The 20,970-nt window shown below is 33.4% G+C and overlaps 3 protein-coding genes and 1 non-coding gene across 7 annotated transcripts; 2 read left to right on the top strand and 2 right to left on the bottom strand.

Annotated features, from left to right (window-relative positions):
- The first annotated feature begins 985 nt into the window (after positions 1-985).
- On the top strand, positions 986-7,302 carry LOC120070848 (uncharacterized). 2 transcript variants are annotated; one of them, XM_039022734.2, is made up of 3 exons: positions 986-1,224; positions 3,644-3,788; positions 3,916-7,302. In XM_039022734.2, exon 3 carries the CDS (start codon positions 4,034-4,036, stop codon positions 6,584-6,586), a length of 2,553 nt encoding a protein of 850 aa, XP_038878662.1. In that variant the 5' UTR covers positions 986-1,224; positions 3,644-3,788; positions 3,916-4,033; the 3' UTR covers positions 6,587-7,302. The 2 variants fall into 2 exon arrangements, with proteins under 2 accessions (XP_038878662.1, XP_038878663.1); XM_039022735.2 differs by having other exon boundaries at positions 986-1,313.
- A 920-nt stretch (positions 7,303-8,222) lies between these two features.
- On the bottom strand, positions 8,223-8,294 carry TRNAP-UGG (transfer RNA proline (anticodon UGG)). The gene has a single exon. It is a non-coding gene; the product is annotated as a tRNA-Pro (tRNA).
- Positions 8,295-9,416: 1,122 nt separating this feature from the next.
- LOC120071223 (stress regulated protein) lies at positions 9,417-14,271 on the bottom strand. 2 transcript variants are annotated; one of them, XM_039023353.2, is made up of 7 exons: positions 14,065-14,271; positions 12,703-12,921; positions 11,997-12,083; positions 11,758-11,919; positions 11,649-11,675; positions 10,585-10,680; positions 9,417-9,689 (listed from the first exon to the last, which is right to left on the bottom strand). In XM_039023353.2, exons 1-7 carry the CDS (start codon positions 14,269-14,271, stop codon positions 9,483-9,485), a joined length of 1,005 nt encoding a protein of 334 aa, XP_038879281.1. In that variant the 3' UTR covers positions 9,417-9,482. The 2 variants fall into 2 exon arrangements, with proteins under 2 accessions (XP_038879281.1, XP_038879282.1); XM_039023354.2 differs by having other exon boundaries at positions 11,758-11,904.
- Positions 14,272-14,375: 104 nt separating this feature from the next.
- LOC120071224 (translation initiation factor 3 subunit I) lies at positions 14,376-20,465 on the top strand. Of its 2 annotated transcripts, none has more exons than XM_039023356.2 (8): positions 14,376-14,788; positions 14,899-15,027; positions 15,139-15,225; positions 15,323-15,463; positions 16,030-16,086; positions 19,527-19,553; positions 19,843-19,938; positions 20,054-20,465. In XM_039023356.2, the coding sequence occupies exons 1-8, from the start codon at positions 14,540-14,542 to the stop codon at positions 20,066-20,068; spliced, it is 801 nt and encodes a 266-aa protein (XP_038879284.1). In that variant the 5' UTR covers positions 14,376-14,539; the 3' UTR covers positions 20,069-20,465. The 2 variants fall into 2 exon arrangements, with proteins under 2 accessions (XP_038879284.1, XP_038879283.1); XM_039023355.2 differs by having other exon boundaries at positions 20,011-20,465.
- Positions 20,466-20,970: the final 505 nt, after the last annotated feature.

Genomic DNA, 20,970 nt, shown 5'->3' with positions numbered 1-20,970 from the left:
TACAAATGCTTTAGAACAAATTAGATACTGATTCGTGTGGTAGCTTCGACAACCATCATCGCCAAAAGGAAATTTGAGGATCTAATTAAAGTTGTTAGGGGTTTTTGGATCAGATAATAGAGATTGAGATGGTGATTGGATGAGCACCGCACTTAAAGATCTTAGGGCATGCTATGGGGATTGTAAAGTATTGACCATCAAACCAAATCATAATAACAAAATATCCATCAGCTCACAATGGTTAGAGATTTCGCTATAATACTTGCCAAATTTAACCATAACAACAACATCAATGCTAAGCTTTCATTCATTTTCGTATCTCTGTCGGTTACACATTGAATAGAGAATCTTCTTAAAATCAATTACAAACTTATCAACGCTCTCTCTTGCCTTATTGGTTACTATAATGCGACAAATCCAACCCTATCTTCCATTAAATACGAGTCTAATTATGATTGATTTGAAAATCTTTCTATTCCTTTTATATCTTATTTTAGGTGCCAGATATAGAAACTAATACGAGATTGGTCTAGTATAAAAATTTAATCATCTTCTATTCTTAATCATTAAATGAAAAAAATGAGATTAGATTTTTTAAAAAACGATATCTAAAAAAGAAAACATAAATCAAAATCACATAAAAAAAAATTGAAAACCAAAAAAGAAAGAAAATAGGATAAGGTGATTTCAAACTTGAAGATGGCCCAAAAATTTAATAAAGATGTTGATTTCCAGATCTAAATCAGCCAAGAAGAGAGAGAATTTGTATACAGTGTAAGGACATTTTGGGAATACTGAAATTCTAAATCACTAATTTTAAACTGCGTTTTTGCTATTCTCCTAAATAAAACTTGAAAACGTGGTATTTACTCGAAATTTTCATTATTTTATTTAGGCAAGAGATGAAAATTGGGTTGGACTTGGGTTGGGCTTACCAAAAAGAAAAAAAGAAAAAAAAGAAAAAATGATATAAAAAGGACACAAAAAAAAAAAAGAAAAAAAAAGAAGAAGAAGAAGCAGTTTTTGAGGTCGAAGACAGGAAGGGAAGACACACGCACAAGCAGAGAGAGCCGAATTTCACAGAGAAAAACTGGAGAGAGTGTGGGACGACGCTATTTAACTTCCCCCCTTCCTTCTTCTCTCAAAAATTTTCACTTTTCCCGCGGCACTTTCCCTCTCTTCTCTCTCTCTCTCTTCACTTCCTTTTCCAATTTTGAACTCTTGGTATATCCCTCGCTTCCCTTCTTCTTTATCTCTCTCTCTCTCTTCTTTTGCCTCTCCTTTCAATTCTAGGGTTTTCCTCTCATTTCTGAGTAAACCCCTTTTCTTCTTCTTTTAATCTGTTTCTGCACCTTCTGTTTTTGCCTTTTTGTTTAATATCTTAGCCATTTATGTGTTTCTTCATGCTGATTTATATAATTTGTTGTGCTATTCACTTGTTTTCATTACTGCTTTTTTTCCCTAACTTTGGATGTTGAATGTTTTGCTTGTTCTCAGATCGTGTCTCGCGTTACCATAGAATGACTATCATATGACTAAACTATCTCTCTCCCCTCTTGCACTTACAGACACAGATCAGTTGGCGTGTTATTTAACAATTTTGGAATGTTGAGGATGCTTTTGTGCATTTTTTGTTCTTTTAATTCTGAGTGGAAAGCTAGAAAGTACATCAATAGTCTGATGGTTATCATCTTGCATAATTGATCTAGTCTGTAGAGAGTTACTTCATCGTAAAGGAAGCTGTTTGGTTTCTAAGCTGGCAAATTCTCTGGCTACCAAAAGTGGAAAAAAATCGATTGTAACTCCTAAACTTTGTAGATTGAATCAATTAAAATCCTAAAGTTGCGAGAGTTAATCAATTTAGATCTTTTATTGGAATTTCATTTTGTAAATCTTTAGGGCATATTTCGTATATAAGGCTTCTTTAAATGTAGGGGTTAACAAAATGTTAGAGAAAATTGTCAAAATCAATTTGGTAATAGCTGTTTTCATTAATATGAGTGGTTTCATGTCTTCTCTTCTTCCTCTATTTTTCTCATACTTGTTTACAAATAATTGCACGGTACGATTTTGAGGTGAGTTGGCGAGAGTTTAAGGAACAGTTTTTCTCTGTTGTGTTCATTCTTTTCAGAATCTAAAATGCATTTTCAAAACACCTTCAACTAGGTGCAACGTCCTTCAAACGAAACTAGGGGTTTGAATTCAAATCAAAGAAAGAAAAAAGTTCACCTATTCGATGAATGTATTTGAGCAGGAAAATAAGGCTAATAGTGAGAAAAATTGGAGTGAAGTGCTATTTAATGATGATAGCTTCATGAATGTTTCTCATTAAAAGAAAAAGGATGATAGCTTCACATTTTGAGTCCCTTTTGTAGTTTGATTACTTTACTTTTGTTGGGCTATATATATATATATATATATATGGCCTTGTACATATTTTTCTTCATCAAAACTCGGTTACTTATGAGACAATCAGGTATTTAAAATAATTTGGCACACTCATTGTCGTTGAAAGTACTTTTTTCAAAGCACAAGGCACATTGAAGTGCAACAGCCCTTTGGGGCTTTAGTATGAAGGTGCAAAAAATGTGAAGTTCTTCTTGTTTGAGTGTATAATGGAAACATGTAGATAATTCTTTTTAATATGAAAGAAATATAGTATTTCCAATTACGGTTAATGAAAGGTTTTATGAATAAGAGTTTCCTTGAGGTCAAGCGAGATTTTTTTATAAAAAAACAAATTTTGTTAATTTCTTAGGGAAGAAACACCTAAGCCTTGAATTTATCCTTTATTTTCTCTTGCATGCTTCATCTCACTTAAGTACTCACTTTTGATTTTGTTTTTCTTTGGCTCATTGTCCTCAGAGGGCCATTATTCCTTCTTCTTTAAAAACTCTGCTAGTAATCTATGGATTCACCGATTTCTTATCTTAGTTATAGCTAGAACATCCTCACTTAATTCTCTCTAATTCTGAATTTGGTAATGTTGTGTGTTGTTATTTATTTTTGGGAAAAAAAATTAGTAGAAGGGCATACAAAAAAGAGCCCACAAAAGAAAGGGTCTCACAGCAGGAGGTAAACTAAAGAAGAGCCTCCAATCAAGTAAAACAAGACCTAGCGGGTAGTTGGACCTAATGAGAGCCCAGAATGTCACTCCAAGATCTTGCAAGCCCTCTAAAGACAATTTATTTATTTATTTTGCTGTAGTTTTCACTTTTCAGAATTGTGGTGTCATTATGAATGATGATTGTAGAAAGTTGGGTCTGGAACATTCGTGGGCTGTGTACTGTAGTGTAGGGTTGACTATTTGTGTGGATTGTTCTCGAGTTACAATTGTTTTTTAAATAAAAGTTATTTTCTAATGGAAATGTGTTATTTTGAAGGAATGAGATTCGATATTATAAACTTATGCCTATGGTCTGTTGAGGAGCATCTAATCCTAGCCAATAAAATATTGAAGAACAAATATGAAAAAGATATCCTTATAAAAAATGAAAATTAAAAAAAGTTAATGTTTGTGATTGTTTGTGAGTTCCAAATCTCATTTTTGCTTTTATTTCTCCTTTTTGCTCTTTTATTTTCCATTCACCTGCTCGTTCTGATTTCCTTTTTCCGTTTCTTAATATTTGAATTGTACTTGCAGATATTAATTTCAGGTATTAGGATTCTTTGCACTTCTGGATGTCGTAGCTCCAAACCTTTGTTTATGAGATGCCACGATCATGCTCCATTTGCTTATTTAACTGACTTGCTTCAAGTTTATTTCAGGCTGTCCAAATATTATGTTGGTAAGATTTTTTCTGTTTGAAGCTTGATTTTATGTCTGCACTTCAAATCATGAAGATAGATATACACCTTGTTCTTAGAAAGTCTTGAAGAATGATATTACAAGTGTACTTGCTTACATTAATGCAGATTGAAACTATCGACTTTTGGTCCTGATGGACAGTCAGCAGCATGAGTAGAAAAATCCATTCTTCCAGCGTCTTCTGTGTTTGACAATTTAAGTGGTTAATCCTTGAGGGTAGTAGTAATGGAGTGCAACAAGGAAGAGGCCATCAAGGCTATGAAAATTGCTGAGAAGAAGCTGGAAACCAATGATTTTACTGGGGCAAGGAAGATGGCTCAGACCGCACATAGACTCTTTCCTACGCTTGAAAACATTACTCAATTGCTAACGGTATGTGAGATTCACTGTTCAGCACAGAATAGAATATATGGAACTGAAAATGATTGGTATGGGATTCTTCAAATCGAACAATCATCAGATGAAACAGTTATCAAAAAACAGTACAGGAAGCTCGCACTGTTACTCCACCCAGATAAAAACAAGTTTTCTGGTGCAGAATCTGCTTTCAAACTTGTTGGTGAAGCCAACAGGCTGCTCTCTGATCAGTCAAAACGCAAGTTATATGACATGAAGTATGGAGCTGCCAGAAGAAATATTGCACCTTCCAAGCCATCTCATGATCAGCAGAATGGATACACAGCCGTCAACAAGCAAGAGAAGGGAACTGCAAATGGTTACTCAAGTGTTCCTTTCTCACATTTCCCTGGAGGGAATTCTTTTAAACCACCACAACCACCGCCACAGCAGGCTTTTTGGACTTGCTGCCCATTTTGTAATGTGAGGTATCAGTATCTCAAATGTTATCTTAATAAGATGTTGCGTTGCCAGAATTGTGGCAGAGGGTTCATCTCGCATGATTTGAATAATCAAACTATGCCTCCAACATACCACCAAACTCACGTTCCTCAGAAAAAAGTACCTCCCGAGTCGGGACCCTCAAAACCTGATGCACAAAATAATCATGGTTCTGATAAGAAATCTCATCACAGATCTGCTGGAGTTGATTCGAAAGCTAAAGCAGGGAAAAAACAGAAGGCACGGCATGTGGATGTGGAAAGACAGGGAGGTAATGTTAAGCCCAAATCAGATGCAGAAATGACTGGGAAAGAAAGGTCCAGGTCTGATGCAGGAACAAGCACGGAAAAGGGAGCTACCAAGAACCAAAATAGGAAGAGACAAAGGAAATCTGCTGCGGCACGTGGTAACAATTCTGAAAATGACCAAGTTGAAGATGACAATGTATCTGAAAAGGATCCTGGCGCGAGCAGAGATGATTGTCAAAGAAGATCTTCAAGGAACAAAAAACATGTTTCATACACGAATTTAAGTGAAGATAAGGATAATTTACAGGCTCGAAAAAAGTCAAGGGGCAGTGCGTCCACGGACTTGAAAGAGGAGATGAAAGATGCAACTGCAGATGTTGCAGCATCTGCCAAGGGCATCAGAGATGATTTACCTCCTTCCCATCCAGAAATCTTGGCCAACAGAAAACCCAAATGTGAGGAAGTAGTGAGAGAAGGGAAAAATAGGTCAGATAAAAATGATAAAAAATCCGAAACTGAGGATGATGATACAGAGGAAAATGACTTGAAAGGAGTACATGTTTTGGTGTGTGCTGATCCTGAGTTTAGCGATTTTGATAAGGATAAAGCAAAAGATTGTTTTGTGGTCAATCAGGTATGGGCTATTTATGATACCACTGATGGCATGCCAAGATTTTATGCCCGCATTAGAAAGGTGTTCTCTCCTGAATTCAAGCTCCAGATTTCCTGGTTCGAACCATATCCTGACGACGAAGATGAAATCAAATGGAGCGATGAAGAATTGCCGGTAGCCTGTGGCAAGTATAGAATAGGAGGAACTGACCTAACTGTTGATCTTCCCATGTTCTCTCATTTGGTACATTGCCCCAAGCAGGGGGCATCAAGGAATACTTACTTTATATATCCGAGAAAAGGAGAAACTTGGGCTCTTTTCAAGGACTGGGATATTAGATGGAACTCTGAACCTGAAAAACATGTAGCTTTCGAATATGAGTTTGTTGAGATCCTGTCAGATTATGTCGAAGACGTTGGCATCTCGGTTGCTTTCATGGACAAGGTCAAAGGTTTTGTCTGCTTGTTTCAGACTACTGAGAAGCATAGACAAAACTCCTTTAAGATTCCACCTAATGAGTTGTACAGATTTTCTCATCAAATTCCTTCAGTTAGAATGACCGGAAAGGAAAGGGAAGGTGTTCAGAAAGGATCATTTGAATTAGATCCTGCGGCTCTTCCCCCTAATATTAATGATCACGTTGATCTGAATAATGTCAAGGGGGAGACTAATGATGCTCCTGCTACTTCTGGAAGAACTGATCCGTCTCGTGGTTGTAAATCCCCAAAAGTGAAAGTGGAAGTGATTGTTCTTGATAATAATGAGGCTGCAAACATTCAGAAGAAGAGTAACCCAAAGAAGAGTCATCCAAAAAGTGAGGCCCCAACTATTGTACGTAAATCTCCAAGAAAGTTAAACCCGACTGAAAACAACACTCAGGTAAACACAGATAAGTTCGTCCCTGAAGATAATAGAAGTAAAGGTGAAAGTCAAAATGGCCTATCAACACACAAGGAAGGCAGCACAATTCATCAAAATGGAGGAACGAACACTCCGAAGAAACATGGTGAGAATAGCGCTCAGGAGATGCTTAGACTTAGAAGATCACCTAGAGATTTGAGCAAGAAAAATGCAGGTTAACGTATGGAAGATAGGGAGAGCAGGCAATCTGAATCGTGGAAGTTGAAATCAAATTTTGCTCTAGAGAATGGGAAGTATTCATCTCCATGTTAAATGAGAACAGTCCCAGTTGATTTCTTATCTTTCTTTTTTTACCTTGTTCTAGAAAACTCTGGAGCGCTGTTCCATGCTCTTTTTCAGGAAGCCATCTATCGACGAGTTCAAGTTTCGTTCTAAGTCTCTTGCTGAAGGAAAACTTTGATTTTGCTCAGACCTCTAACATTGGAAGGTAGAAGAGAGGAGGTGGGTAGGCATCTCCTATTTAGATTAAATGCTATGATCAAATGGGAAGCAAGAAGTTGACTGGGGCTGTTTGGGAGCTTAATATGTTGGTTCTAATTTGAAGATTGATCTGCAAAAGCAGGAATTGTACATTTGATTTCCCAACATTTTAGTATAGGAGTAGAGTCATGGAGAGAGGATTTCATCTGCCATGTTGGCACTTGGAAAAGGGTTACTGTCTATGTTACTGGATTTTGGATGAAAATGCTCATGTAGGGAGAAGATAGGGAACCCTTTTTATATGTAACCGCTAAATTCATCTCACTTCTGATCTTCCCATGTTTATTCATGTCTGTTCTAATTTCTTTTCTTTTGGTAACGATGTTTGTAAAGTTGCTTTCAGTTTGGATTTTCTTCAGTAAAACTTTCTAAAGACCAACTATTGATTATATTTAGCATTTTTGTCAAATCCATTAGAGGTGAACGAATCTCTTCATGTCATTGTAGCTTCGGCGTTCTCTCAGGATCTTTGACTTTGTTCATGCCACTATATCTTTGACATCGTTTTAGGGTTCTTTGATGTGAAAAGAGGATTTTTTAGGTAGAATTTTCCCCTCCACGTTTAAGAGCTTTGTGAGAGTAGGTCGTGGTGGTATTCAACTGCCTCGTCTTTGAAGAAGATTATATTCATTGTCGGATATTTAATACTTTGTACTTAGACTAACACTTTTTGCGGATTAGTATGGTTTTGGAACATATAGCCCTCTCGAAAGGTTATTAATATTGATGGAAAAATTCAATTTATGTTCTTTAATTGTGGAGGTTGTATCAATTAAATTATCAAATTAATAATTGTATCAATTTTATATCTTACATTGTCATAAATGAATTAGTTTATTTCTTCCTTTAGAATTTTGTTTTCAAATCTTTTAATGCATCAATTTTATGTGTATAAGATTTCTTTAAATGAAAGGATTAACGTACATTAGTGAGATATGCAAGAATCAAATAGATAACAAGTAACAAATTTTAATTATTGTGAGAGAGAAAAGGTATTCGATGTTTAGATCCAAAGATTGATGTCTAGTGGTATTGAAGAGTCTGAGAAAAATATATCTTAAATGTCTATTACTTGCCATTGAAGAGTCTTGGTAGTCATGTTCGGTGGTGCCCTTCTCTTCAAAACACTCACAAGTTGAATTCATACACCTTCTAGAATCTCATCTTTCAAAAGAGAGGTCTTATTTTCTCTTAATAATTTTCATCTTTCTTAAATAAAATTTTTTGCTCCATTTGAACAAGGCTAAAAAGTTGAACAATTTACTATTAGTCCCAATTAATAACCAGAAGAATAGATGAAAACATTAGTAAAAATGGGGCATTCCGAGAATCGAACTCGGGACCTCTCGCACCCAAAGCGAGAATCATACCACTAGACCAAATGCCCATATGCTTAGAGAGATTAATTTTGTAATTTTAATAGTTACCTTTTATAAAAAAATAATATATATATATAATAAAAATAATATAGCTTGATCTCTATACTGTAGCTAGTTTAAACAAAATAATAATAATAATATATATATATTTTGTTAAAAAAACACTTTTTGATGTAACATTTTAATCCTTGAACTTTAATTTATTATAGCTTGATCTCTATACTTTAAATTTTATAACTAGTCTAATACGGGATGATAAAAAGAGAGTTTCATCTATCAATAAACAATAGATTGATAGAATTCTTGCCCTTACTTTGTTTTTCTCTCATTTCTATCCGTGAGTTCCAATCCTTTAGTCCAAAATTCTCTTGCTTGTAAAGCATCCCAGGTAGTTCTTCGGTCTTTCCTTTATTCAAATAGTTTTTCAGTCGCCAAATTGCCCGAGGCCTATATTTTTTTGAATCCAATAGTAGATGTTATGCCAGTAATACCTCTATTCTTTTTTCTATTAGCTTTTGTTTGGCAAGCTGTCGTAAGCTTTCGATAAGATTTTGAAAATTTCTCTGTTCGTACCAAACCAATAATTCAATCTATATTGTACTGCATAAAATAATTGAAAGGTTAAGATATCACTTTGGTTCCTTCCATTAAATTTTTAGTCGTTCTTATACTCTCAATTGTCCATATTTTAATCCATGTACATGTACTTTTAAGAAATCTTAAATTTAGTTTATGATTTCAATAAATTTTAAATTTAGTTATTTAAAGTCAATTTTTATCGAGATTGGTTGTAATAATAATTACTTTTTTGGTAAGAAAATACACCATTGAATATATTTCCAAAATTTATAAAGAAAATGCTAGTAGAGACTTAATTTTTCTTTTTTTAAAAAATATCAATAATAAATACAATATTTAAATATTTATTGAAAATAAAAGGACTAGAATGAAATAAAACTTAAATCACAAGGACTTAAAATAATATTTTAACTTAATTTAACACTATGTTAAACATTGATTATGCTTGAGAAAAACACTTTATTTTAATCATTCAAAAATCAATTTTGAGAGTATGAAAAATGTATTGAATTTAAAAGAGTAAAATCAAACATTGAATTGAGTTCGAGAAATTAAAAATAATGTGTTTCAGAGTGATTTATTCGTTTAAAAAATGAGTCGCACAAATATGTCGTAAATTAGGTCAAAAGGTCAGGAAGATGAATATTATTCTCTATAATGTCAATACAATTCCCTACAGATTTTCCAGAAGACATAGCATCTGCAAGCTTAGCTCTTGCACTTTCATGGCGGCGCAATATCAAAACAGTGTTCAAAACTGCCCATCTTACTTGAGAATCTGCCTTCTTTTGTGTAAACCCCAGCCCTTTCAACAACATATCCAACTGCATCCAATAAAATTAATGCCAAATCAAAAAATTTGGTTCAATTCGATTCGATTCGGTTCGATTTTATACTTAGTTTTCCGAGTTGTTATTTCCTCAGAGTACCAAATAAGAAAGATTTTCGAATTAGATTCGGTTTGTAAGTTAACTAATGTTTTTGTTTTTCGTTTGGTTGAAGTATAGTTTAGTTTATGAACTTTAATTTCAAATCGAGTGTCTATCTAATGAAAACTTCGTTTTTTTTATCATGTAATAGACCTTTTGAATTATTTGAGATTTATGTCGCTTACTTAACCATTTGATGACATTTTTTTAACATTATCTTTCGGAAACCAGATTTATATTAATTTTGTTTTCAATAGAATCTTGATCTTTTAAAAATGCTAACTTACAAATTTGGCACTATGATTTGAAGAAAATTGAAATTTAGTCCTTGTAATTTTAAAAATTAGAGTATAGTTTGATAAATTTCTCATAAATAACCCTACGATTTTATAATTATGAGAGTTTTATCAAACAATAAAGATTAAATTCTAATTAAAGAAAAAAAAAATAATGAGGACTAAATTCTAACTTTCTTCCGTAGATACTAATATTGCTTTTTTTTTTTTTTAAAAAAAAAAAACTATTAAACATAAAAGTTTCAAGTATAGAGATCATACAAAAATTGAAATTCTTAAGTATATATAATCTCTGTGATTATCAAGTATATTTTGTTACTGTCTTATAAATTAGAAATCATGACATAAGAAACAAGAACATTATCAAACAGTTTTTTATCGTTTCTTTCTAAACCCTTTTTTTTTTTTTTTTTTTTTTTTTTTTTTTTTTTTATATATAAAAGGTTATATGATATTAAATTTTAAGATAATTTGATTTAGAGATGAAAATAAACCTTGTTAATATCAGCAAGACCTCCCTCAGCACATCCATATAGAAGATACTCAGTAGCTACACCAGCAAGTGCTATGCATGAAAATCTGTTCAACATCTGATAAACAAATAAATAATACCAAGTAAAATTTCCATAATTAAATAATAATAATAATAATCTCATTTTGGTTCTTAAACTTTTTGGATTTATTCAATTTTACCTTTAAACTATTAAAATATTGTAATTTAGTCCTCGTAATTAAGACATTTTTGGTATCTACTCTACTAAACCTTAACGATTGATGTCGTATTTATCAATATGGACAATTGTCAAGAAAATCTAAATATGCTTTGAAACTCGACATTAAACCAATTACCAATATATTTCATGCAAAATTAACGACAACGATTATTACGGTCAGTTTGATAACTAATTAGTTTTTGGTTTTTCGTAAATTAGGATTATAAATACAATTTTCACCTATAATTTTTTTTTTATGTTTTCTTATTTACTCTCTACTAATATTAAAAAATCAAGCTAAGTTTTGAAAACTCAAAATAAAAAATCATTTTTAAAATTTTATTTTTGTTTTTAGAATTTGATTAGGATTAATCCAAGCAGAATTCATAAATTTCCAAAACAAATAACTAAGACCACATTTGATAATCATTTGATTTTTTGTTTAATTTGTGTTTGTTTTCACATAAATCTTTAGAAGGGTATCCATCCTTCCTAAACAAATATGTGAATTCTTAGTCAAATTTCAAAAACAAAAACAATCTTTTGAAAATAGATCTCGATAACTATTTCGTTTTTTAAAATTATTCTTATCTTCTCTCAATTTCTTACCATGATTAATTCTCATAAAAAAATATTTATACTTTATAGGATTAATTCTCAAAAATATAAAAAATAAAAAATCAAATAGTTATCAAACAAAACCTACCGTATTTTACTTTTCAAAATTTGACATTATTTTTTAAAACACTAAAAAATATAATACAAATAGCATTCATAAACTTAAATTTAAAAAATGACCTAAAAACGAAAGAAACGAATATGAAAATTTGAAGTAGAAAGCATACCGTGGCCGAAACTTTCCCTGCATTGATCTGTGGAAACAGGGGAGGTAATTATAAACCAAAATACAATGGTCTCAAACTTTAACTACAATTAATTAACTACCATACTTACTTCTTCAAGGAATTCAAAATCAACAAAAGCAGTTCCAGCCTGAAGATTGAGAGAGCCTTCGTTCCGAAACGCTTCAAAACTCGACGTCGTGTAGCCCTTCGGAAGAACTCCGAGCAAGTAGGCAATCAAGAAATGCCCAGCTTCATGCTGTGTTTCCATTGACTAATATCATGTTAGCTTCAAATGAAGAAGAGACTGAAGATATGTAATAAGCAGCAAGACACAGAGAGAAATGTTACTTGAATAACTCTGTTATGGTACTTCTTACTAAAAGTATGACCAATTGTATCAAGAACCAAACTTCCAACTCCCCCATTCAAAGCCACCTAAAAGCATCAAAAGATCAAAAGTTTATTACTTATTTGAGCACCAAAAAAAAAAAAAAAGGTGAAAAAAATCTCTCTTAGATTTCTCTAAGGTATCAAAATGACATGTAAGACTTGTAGGAAATGCGACCAAAGTTTTGCTTTGACTAGATAAGAGCAATGACTCTTATATGCAGCTCCGTTGGCAAGGACTTCGAATTTGAAAGGAAAATACGTCAGTAGATCTCATTTCTCCTTACGCATGCATTTGCTATGTATTGCCATATTTGCCTTTGTGCCAACGAATATGAATGCATGAACAGAAAGTTGGGTGGACAAAACTTTATTTAGAAGAATGCATCGATTAGAGTTTCTACCGAAACAAGTTTCAATATCTACTAACGCTTTTCTGCGTCGATAGAGAGTAAAATCCTTGTAGTAATGGGAGAACAAAGCTCCGACTCACAATTATAAATAATTAAGGGAAAATCATAGATACATAAGTAAAGGACAATATCTTCATTCAAGTGAGACATTTGGTGATTTCAAAAGCAAAATCACGAGAGCTTATGTTCAAAGGGGACAATATTATACCATTATTGAGACTAGAAACATAGAATGACAATCATTAAGTAGTTACCAAATCGAGAGTCCAAAACAACAGGAATCCCAGAGAGAGGTAGAAGATTTGTTGGGGACTAAGATCAAAGAGATTCCAAGCAGAAACAGCAAGCAAAGCAGCAGCAAGTTGAACATTTCTTTCAATGGAACCAAGAGTTGTATCCAATGGTGATAAAAGAGATGAGGTTTCAATTCCATTTAGCTTCAGCTCTTCCAATGTATAGAGTCTTTGTGGAATCTGCACAATAACAACTTCTCGCCTTCAATATCATCACTAATCCACGTTCGGTTTGATAACCATTTAGTTTTTAAAACGTCAATTCAAAAAAAAAAAAAAAAAAAATTCATATGTTACTATCTTTTGTTATCAACTTTTTATATATTTTTTTAAAAATCAAGTTAAGTTTAACCGTATAGTTTGATAAAATCTAGGTTTAAATTTTATCAAACACCAAATTTTAACTTAACATTCTCTTAATCAAAGAGAGCAAATTTGTAATTTAACATAAATTTCAAAAAAAAAAAACAAAAAAACAAAATAACTTCAAACAAAATATTTATTAAACTCAACTGGAGCTTTTAATATTTATTTTTTAAATTTATAGTAACTTAGATCCTCTTTGATAACTATTTCGTTTTGGTTTTTGGTTTTTGTAAATTAAGTCTACTTCCTCCATTTCTTTCAATATTGCATCTTTCTTGAGTACAATGGTTGAATCCTTAGTCAAATTTCAAAAACAAAAATAAAATTTTAAAATCTATTGTTTTTAATTTTCATATTTTGTCTTGGTTTTTTAAACTATTAATAAAAAAATAGATGACAAATAAAGAGATTTAGAAGTAGAAGTAATATCTATAGACTTAATTTTCAAAAACAAAAAATAAAAAACGAAATAATTACCAAATAGAACGTTAGTTAATACGAAAAGTGCTAAAAGTATAATTTTTCTATGAAGTTTTGTTAATTTCATATTAGATATATGTTTTATACATGCTAAAACATAACAAAGGACTAAAATATCTTATCGACTTCTTGATATATCCATAAATATTTGACAAAAAAGATTAAATACCTATCTTTTTTTTTAAATGTTCGTAAAACATAAAACAATCAAATATTTGTATAGTTCGTTTTTGGAAGTAAAACAATTTAATTGATAATCTAAATAACTTTTATAATTTTCTTAAATATATTACTTGCAAAGAAGATTATGCTTTATTTCATCGCAATTTTGAAAGTACAATCTGGTTAAAGCATTTTAACAAACAGTTTGAAGGCAATCGGAAAAACGAGAATGAAACTGCTAACGATTCTATCTGAAAATCACACCGTCAGCAAAGTAATTACGAGATTCCGATGAAAATCTAAGCAATTACTGACCTGACGAGCAGCGCCGAAGCATCGAACGCCCTCGGCCTTCCCCTGCGATTCCTTGAGGAGGAAGAGAGCCGCTCGATCATCGCCTTTGGCCAACTCTCTGTCCATCTGCTCTAGCACTTGCCGCCGCCGGAGTCCGACCTCCGATGAACAGTTCCAGATTCCGGCCGCTCGAAAACATGGACGGTAACGTAAACCTGCATACTGCATTGAACTTTTCTGATCCGAAGAGATCTCACGGGAGGAGAATTTATTGTAAGAAATTTCAAGACATTTTGTTTTGTTATGTTATTTTTCTCAAGTTTGCGATCGTTTTCGACCTCACACTCACGGCTATGGATAATTTGTGAATAATTTGGAAATTCAAGAAGCTGAATTGACAACGACGTCGTATATTCTCCAAAATTGTCTTGTGGTTGTGGATTAACTTCTTTTTCCTTTCTTTCTCGGGAAACGCCAAACGGGAGAGTTATGTAATATGTTCTTCACTGCTGCTGTTTACGATTTCACTTTCAACTTAGAGTTTCATCGGAGGATTCCGGTGACCGGAGAAGTCATTTCATCGGTGAAACGAGGAGAATCTGGTGATGGTGCAGTGAAACGGCGTCGTGCTCTGAAGCTTGTGGATCGAGCACTCTCGAAGCGTCAATACAAATCCGCTCTTTCGTTAGTTAAGCAATTGCAAGGGAAACCCTATGGCCTTCGTGCTTTCGGTGCCGCCAAACAGGTCATCCTTTTCTCTCTCTCTCTGTGTATCTCGAGTTTGAGAGATTCTTCTGTCAAAACATCCATTGATTAGTAATTCTTATCTTCGAAATCTGATTGAAAATGGCGTAGATAATCAAGAGACGTTCAGAAATGGACGAACCGGAGCTCAATAGGAAGGACATTTTAGCCCTTCAACCATTGGTGGTTTCGATTCTGGATTCAATTCAACAATGTCTTCAGATATCTTTACTTGAGAAGGTACATTCCTTGCTTCTTGTTATGCGAGTTTTCGTTTCTGAAGATTTTGGTGTTATTGATGACTCTTCATTTCTGCTTCAAGAACTACACTCTCTGTTTGTTCTTTTACAGATCTCTGCTGAAAAGCTACAGAGTTTAGTTGCTGATGGTAGACATTCTTCTCGTTGTGAAGAAGAAGAACACTTCATTTGTGCACAAGTAAAGTGAGCTAAATTTTCTGATTCTTTCATAGATGTTTTTACTATTGTCACCGAGTTTGTATATATGTAATTGGAAGTTGGCATTATGCTTGCAGCATGAAGCTGGCCACTTTCTTGTTGGCTATTTGATGGGTGTTCTTCCAAAAGAATATGAGGTGCCAAGCATTCAAGCTCTGAACCAAAACAGATTTGCTGAAGGAAAAGTTTCATTTGTTGGTTTTGAATTTCTTGGGGAAGTAAGATACTCTTCACTCTGCCTATATCAGCTGTTTTCATCAAGATTCAAACTGGGTTTCTTCATGGAGTCCCTGGGTTTGTCTTTATACATTTGATTGATCTATAAGGCTTCTTTAGAAAATCTGCTTAAGACACCTTTTGGTTTTTGCCTTACTGTTTCAAGGAAAAGTTTCATTTGTTGGCTTTGAATTTCTTGGGGAAGTAAGATCCTTTTCACTCTGTCTATATCAGCTGTTTTCATCAAGATTGAAACTGGGTTTCTCCATGGAGTTCTTGGATCTTTCTTTCTATATTTGATCTATAAGGCTTCTTAGAAAATCTTCTTAAGACAATTTTTGGTTTTTGCTTTACTGTTTCAAAGAAATATGATACATTATGAATGCCTGTTAAGAGCTGATTTTTGCAATTTGTTATGCTCTTTCTACCTGATTGATTTAGCATGTGGGATTTTATAATTCAATACAATCCCATGAAGGTTTATTAAAAAAGTTTGAAGCAAACTAATGTTCATTCTAATCAACAACTATAGAAATTCTTATGGCTTTACTTTTATCCCTCCATGCAGATTGATTCAGTTAAGATTTTGGGGGAAAATGCTGATATCAGAAATTTTCATAACAGGGTGAGATTTCTAATGGTTTTCTGGTCATAGAAACAATACCAAATAATTGTTTGAGCAATGAATAGGTGCAGTCTAGTCCCATGTTTCCCTTTCCTTTACACAAGAAGATAAAATAAAATAATTAAATATCAATTTTTTTAAAAAAAAAATGTCACAACATTTTTTTTCAAATGACGGATTGAGGTGAAGCCCAACATTTAAGGACTTGTTTGGTAGAAAATCTGGATTTTGTTTTATGTTTTCAAATTCACTAGTTCAGTAAATATGTTTTGGTAGATAACTTAAATTTTGTTTCTGATCCAAATAGTACAAATTCTAAAAACAAATTTTTATTCTTTTATTTTTTTGAAACAAACAATACAAACCAATCCCAAACAAATCACACCTCTTCAGGGTAAGGGGATGAACAGATGCTGGAAAGGTGTCTTTCCAGACCAAAGAGGAACCAGAAGAGGAGGCCAAAGGAGCAAGATTGTGAGCAACTTTGTTCTCCTCTCTAGGAACCTTACAAAAATTATAGATATTAACAAACTTTGCAAGGCTAAGGGCCTCCCTCACAAAAATATCAACTTTCGGCAAATGAGAGTCCAGACAGTTCAATAATTTACCACCTCAAGAGAAACTAATTCGACCACCATCAGAGGATTTTGCCCCTTCCAATGCCTGTAGACCTCGATCAAGCCTTCCACCATTGTTTTCACCTCAAGCACCTTGATCCCCCAATTATGATTGATATGCTTGAATCCACCCAAATAGGAGTTCCAAGATAATCACGCACAATCTAGCCTAAATCACCACATTGCAAAGAGTCCGACCACGTCGCATTAACATTCAACTTCCAGCAACCCTCCTCAGGGGCTTTCCAACCGCCATTCCCTTGATTGGGATCAGAGTGGGAAGAGAAACAGGGAGAGACTTACCCGAGTAAGCTTCAAAAGACGCTTCGACAGTCAAGATAATGTCTCTATCTTCAAAAGATTCATGGTTGAAGCGAATAACATTCCTTTGGTTCCAGATGCACCATAACAAAGTCAGGATTTTTTCCATCTACTCTTTAGGATTAATCTCCTTTAGGCACTCCCAGTAGTCACAAGTATTTCAGAAAGTCTTGCCCATAAAAAACAGACGAACATTAGAGGGGAAGAAAATATTCCAAATCTTCTTAGAAACCTTAAATTCCCAAAAACAGGTGGCAAGTTGTTTACTTGTAAGCCCTGCAAAACGAATAAGAAATGTTAGTGACAATTCCTTTTCTAGAAAGATTACAAGACGTAGGAATGATATTGTTAATAATTTTCTATCTGGTGATCTTGATCTTTGGCAAAGCATCAAAGTCCCACACCGCCTTCCAGAAATTTTCGAGCTTATCTTTGGATGATTAGGAGGCCGATATGGACTCAAATAATTGAATTCCCAAATGATATGTGCTTTTGAAGTGAACTTTCCTTTCTTATCCAAATTCCAAATGATCTTATCCTCACACGAACAAACCCCATAGGAATATTAAGGATGTCCTTTGCATCATAGGGAAGAAAAACCTCATTAACCAGGTCAACATTCCAATCTCCTTCCGGAGTAATAAGATCGACCACTCGTTTCAGCCTGAAATCTTCTTTAACGACACACGCCCTACAAGAACTTGAGTTTGGGATCCAAGGATCGTAAGTAATAAAAATATATGTCGTTTCCCTTTCTCCATCTGTAACCTCTCTGCGAAACAAATCTCTCCCCCAGTGAATGCTTCTCCAAGTGAAGGTTGGGTTAGCACCTAACCCCGCCTTAAGAATGTCATTACTAGGATAGTAATGACCCTTTAAAATTCTCGATAATAAGCTGTTTGGGTTTCTCACAATATTATAACTATGCTTCGCCAACATAGCTTGGTTAAAGATGCTAAAATATCTGAATCCCATACTACCATCTTGTTTGCTCTGACCAAGGCGATGTCAGCTTGTCCAATGGATTTTCTTCTCCTCGGATGAACCCCACCAAAACCAGCTACACAAAGCATTGAGCTTATCGCACAAACATTCAGGAAGCCTAAAACAGCTCATGTAATAACTAGGAATAGCTTGGACTACAGCTTTGATCAAAACTTCTTTTCCCCTTGTCGAGGACATTTTACTTTTCCAGTTCTAAACCGCCCATCACACTTTGTTCTTGACCTCACCGAACATCTGACTCTTGTTTCGTCTGTTGAGGGAAGGAAGCCCAAGATAAAGCCCAAAGGACTCCACATAATTAATTTCGAGACAGGAGTTAATCTCTTGAAGTCTATTTTGGCTGACGTTTCTACTGGCAATGAATGTTGATTTGTTCCTATTAATGTTTGTAATCTTGCAAAATTTTCTTTATAGCAAAACACTCTTGCATCGAGTCTTTGAAAAAAAAAACACTATCATCGGCAAAGGACATATGAGATACAATAGGACAACTTTTATTTAATTAAATACCAGAAATGAAAGAGTTAGCAACTTCCCCGTCAAGACGCACACAGAGCCCTTCAGCACACAAAAGAAAAAGATATGGGGAGAGAGATCCCCTTGTCTCAGGCCTCTAGAAGCCCAAACCTCCTTCTAGGGACTCCATTAAGAAGCACCTCAAAGTTGATTGACTCGACACATTTCATGACGAGAAATCCAACAATGGGTGAAATCCAAGGTCCTCATTACTTCCCTAAGATATCTCCATTCAACTCTCTCATAAGTTTTGCTAATGTCAGTTTTCAAAGCTATTCACCTTTGCTTTCCTCTTTTCCTTTCTCTAATGGCATGGAAATTCTCAAAGCCGATAAGAACATTATAAATTTTTATATTTTCATTTTATCCAAATTTTGAATTTTAAATTTCAAAATGCATAAAAATAAAGATAAAACATTTTAGAAATACAATATATCATGTTATAAGTCCAACTTATCTTTTTAAAAAATATAATATATATTATGTAATATATTATGAATTATATAATATTTCAGAATAATAATTATATAAATTTTTTAAGATAAATCTTTATTGTCAACTAAATAGTAGTTGGTAACTACAACTAGTTTTATGATCTATAAATATATAGTATCCAACACATTTTAAACAATTGTTTAAATTAAAATTCAATTTCTGAATTTGCTAACAAGCACATATCTGAAAACATAAAATATAAATATGCTTCCATTGAATCTCATGTTTTCAAAACTCGTGTAATAAATTTATTGGGATGTGGTTTATTTTTAATATATCAACCCTGATTTTAAAAGTTTTAGGGTCCGTTTGGATTGGTTTAAGAAAAATTTGTTTTTTAAAAAATTCATTTTTATTTAAACATTTTTGACAAAAAAAAAATATTGAAAATATACTTTAAAAACTATTTTGAGTCTGTTGCCAAACACTTCAATTTTTCTCGAAATGCATTATGAATATAACCTTAATCTGTTCTGTATATTGCAGGCAAATGAAGGCAGAATTTCCTCAAAGGTGAAAAGTTCACACATCTTACTTTACATGCTATTGAGTAAAGCCTTCATTGACTTTCTCTTTGTGGGCTTTGACTCATTGGAATAGGTTCTTTTAACTCATCCAACCTTTTGAGAAAGATATAACATTGAAAATTCATGAGTTTTAATGATCTTAAGCTTACATATTGCTGAAAGCAATTTCTAAAAACTGCATTACAGCCTGTAACTCAAAGAAAAATATTCATTCATCAATGACGATGGAAAAGAATTATTTTTGAAGATGATTTTGTTTTGCTCAATTGTTTCAGACATTGAACCAGTTTTCATGTGTAACATTAGGAGGTTTAGTGGCTGAGCTTCTAGTTGCTGGAAATTCTGATGGCCATCTAGCAGATATACTCAAGGTAAAATCAAGCAACTTCCTCTTTTTCATTTCCATTTTCCACTACCCTATTTCATGGTGTTATTTACAACAGCTTGGGAGTGTTCTTACATGGCTTGGCTTTTCAAAATCTGAAGCTGATATTCATTTAAAATGGGCTGCAACGAACACGGCATTCATAATGTCCCGGCATTGTGAAACAAGATCAAGACTCGCAGAGGCCATGGCACTTGGGAAACCAATCGGGCTCTGTATCGATGCAATTGAAAACTGTTTGCAGGGAATGGAGATGTGAAAACTGATTTTCTTGATATTTGAATAACCATGTCGTCGCTACTCATCTTGTTAACAAGCAAATGTAGTTGAGTGAAGCAATTGTCTTGGATGGTGGTGCACGCAAAGTGGGCCAAACCAGCATTGTTGATGAACTTACAAAATGATAATGAAAGGTAATCTAAAAAATGAGTTCCATTTGATTACCTTTGTTGCTTACCCACATGTGGAGTCTATTTACAAATATGTAATAAAAAATGAGATTGATTGTTACAATTATCGTTATTGTTAGAGTCAAATAGTAATGATGAGAGTAAGTGATAAATTCATAATTCTAAATAAACATGATTAGAAACATATTAATTACGTTTGCGAATATGACCCATTATGATTGATCTATCAATAGAAGCTTTTTATGATTATATCAATTTTAAATATGGATTAGTAAACATGGCCTAACCTCGATCAATTTGAAGATCATTGAAGCATTCAAGAAATCAAGCATTATTACTGCATAGAAAAGTCATAGGTCCTTTTATATCATCTTGTTATTAGTTAATAGTTTTTACCATGTTTTTCCTGATTCAACTCAGTGTCAATCACTTTTCCCCTTTTATACCCCTAGACTATTGAGGAGGAAGTAACCCACCAAAGTTTGAGGGGGGAAAATGAACTAAATTTAAACATGAATTTTGTTTGAATGAATATTAAATATTGGTAGTTAAATGTTTGGAATATTAAATATCTATGTTTGGATAAACAATGTTTTACACATATTTTG

The sequence above is a fragment of the Benincasa hispida genome, chromosome 2 (assembly GCF_027475165.1).
Source record: "Benincasa hispida cultivar pf3 chromosome 2, pf3_genome.v1.1, whole genome shotgun sequence".
NCBI lineage: Eukaryota > Viridiplantae > Streptophyta > Magnoliopsida > Cucurbitales > Cucurbitaceae > Benincasa > Benincasa hispida.
This window is presented reverse-complemented; position numbering and strand designations above follow the sequence as displayed.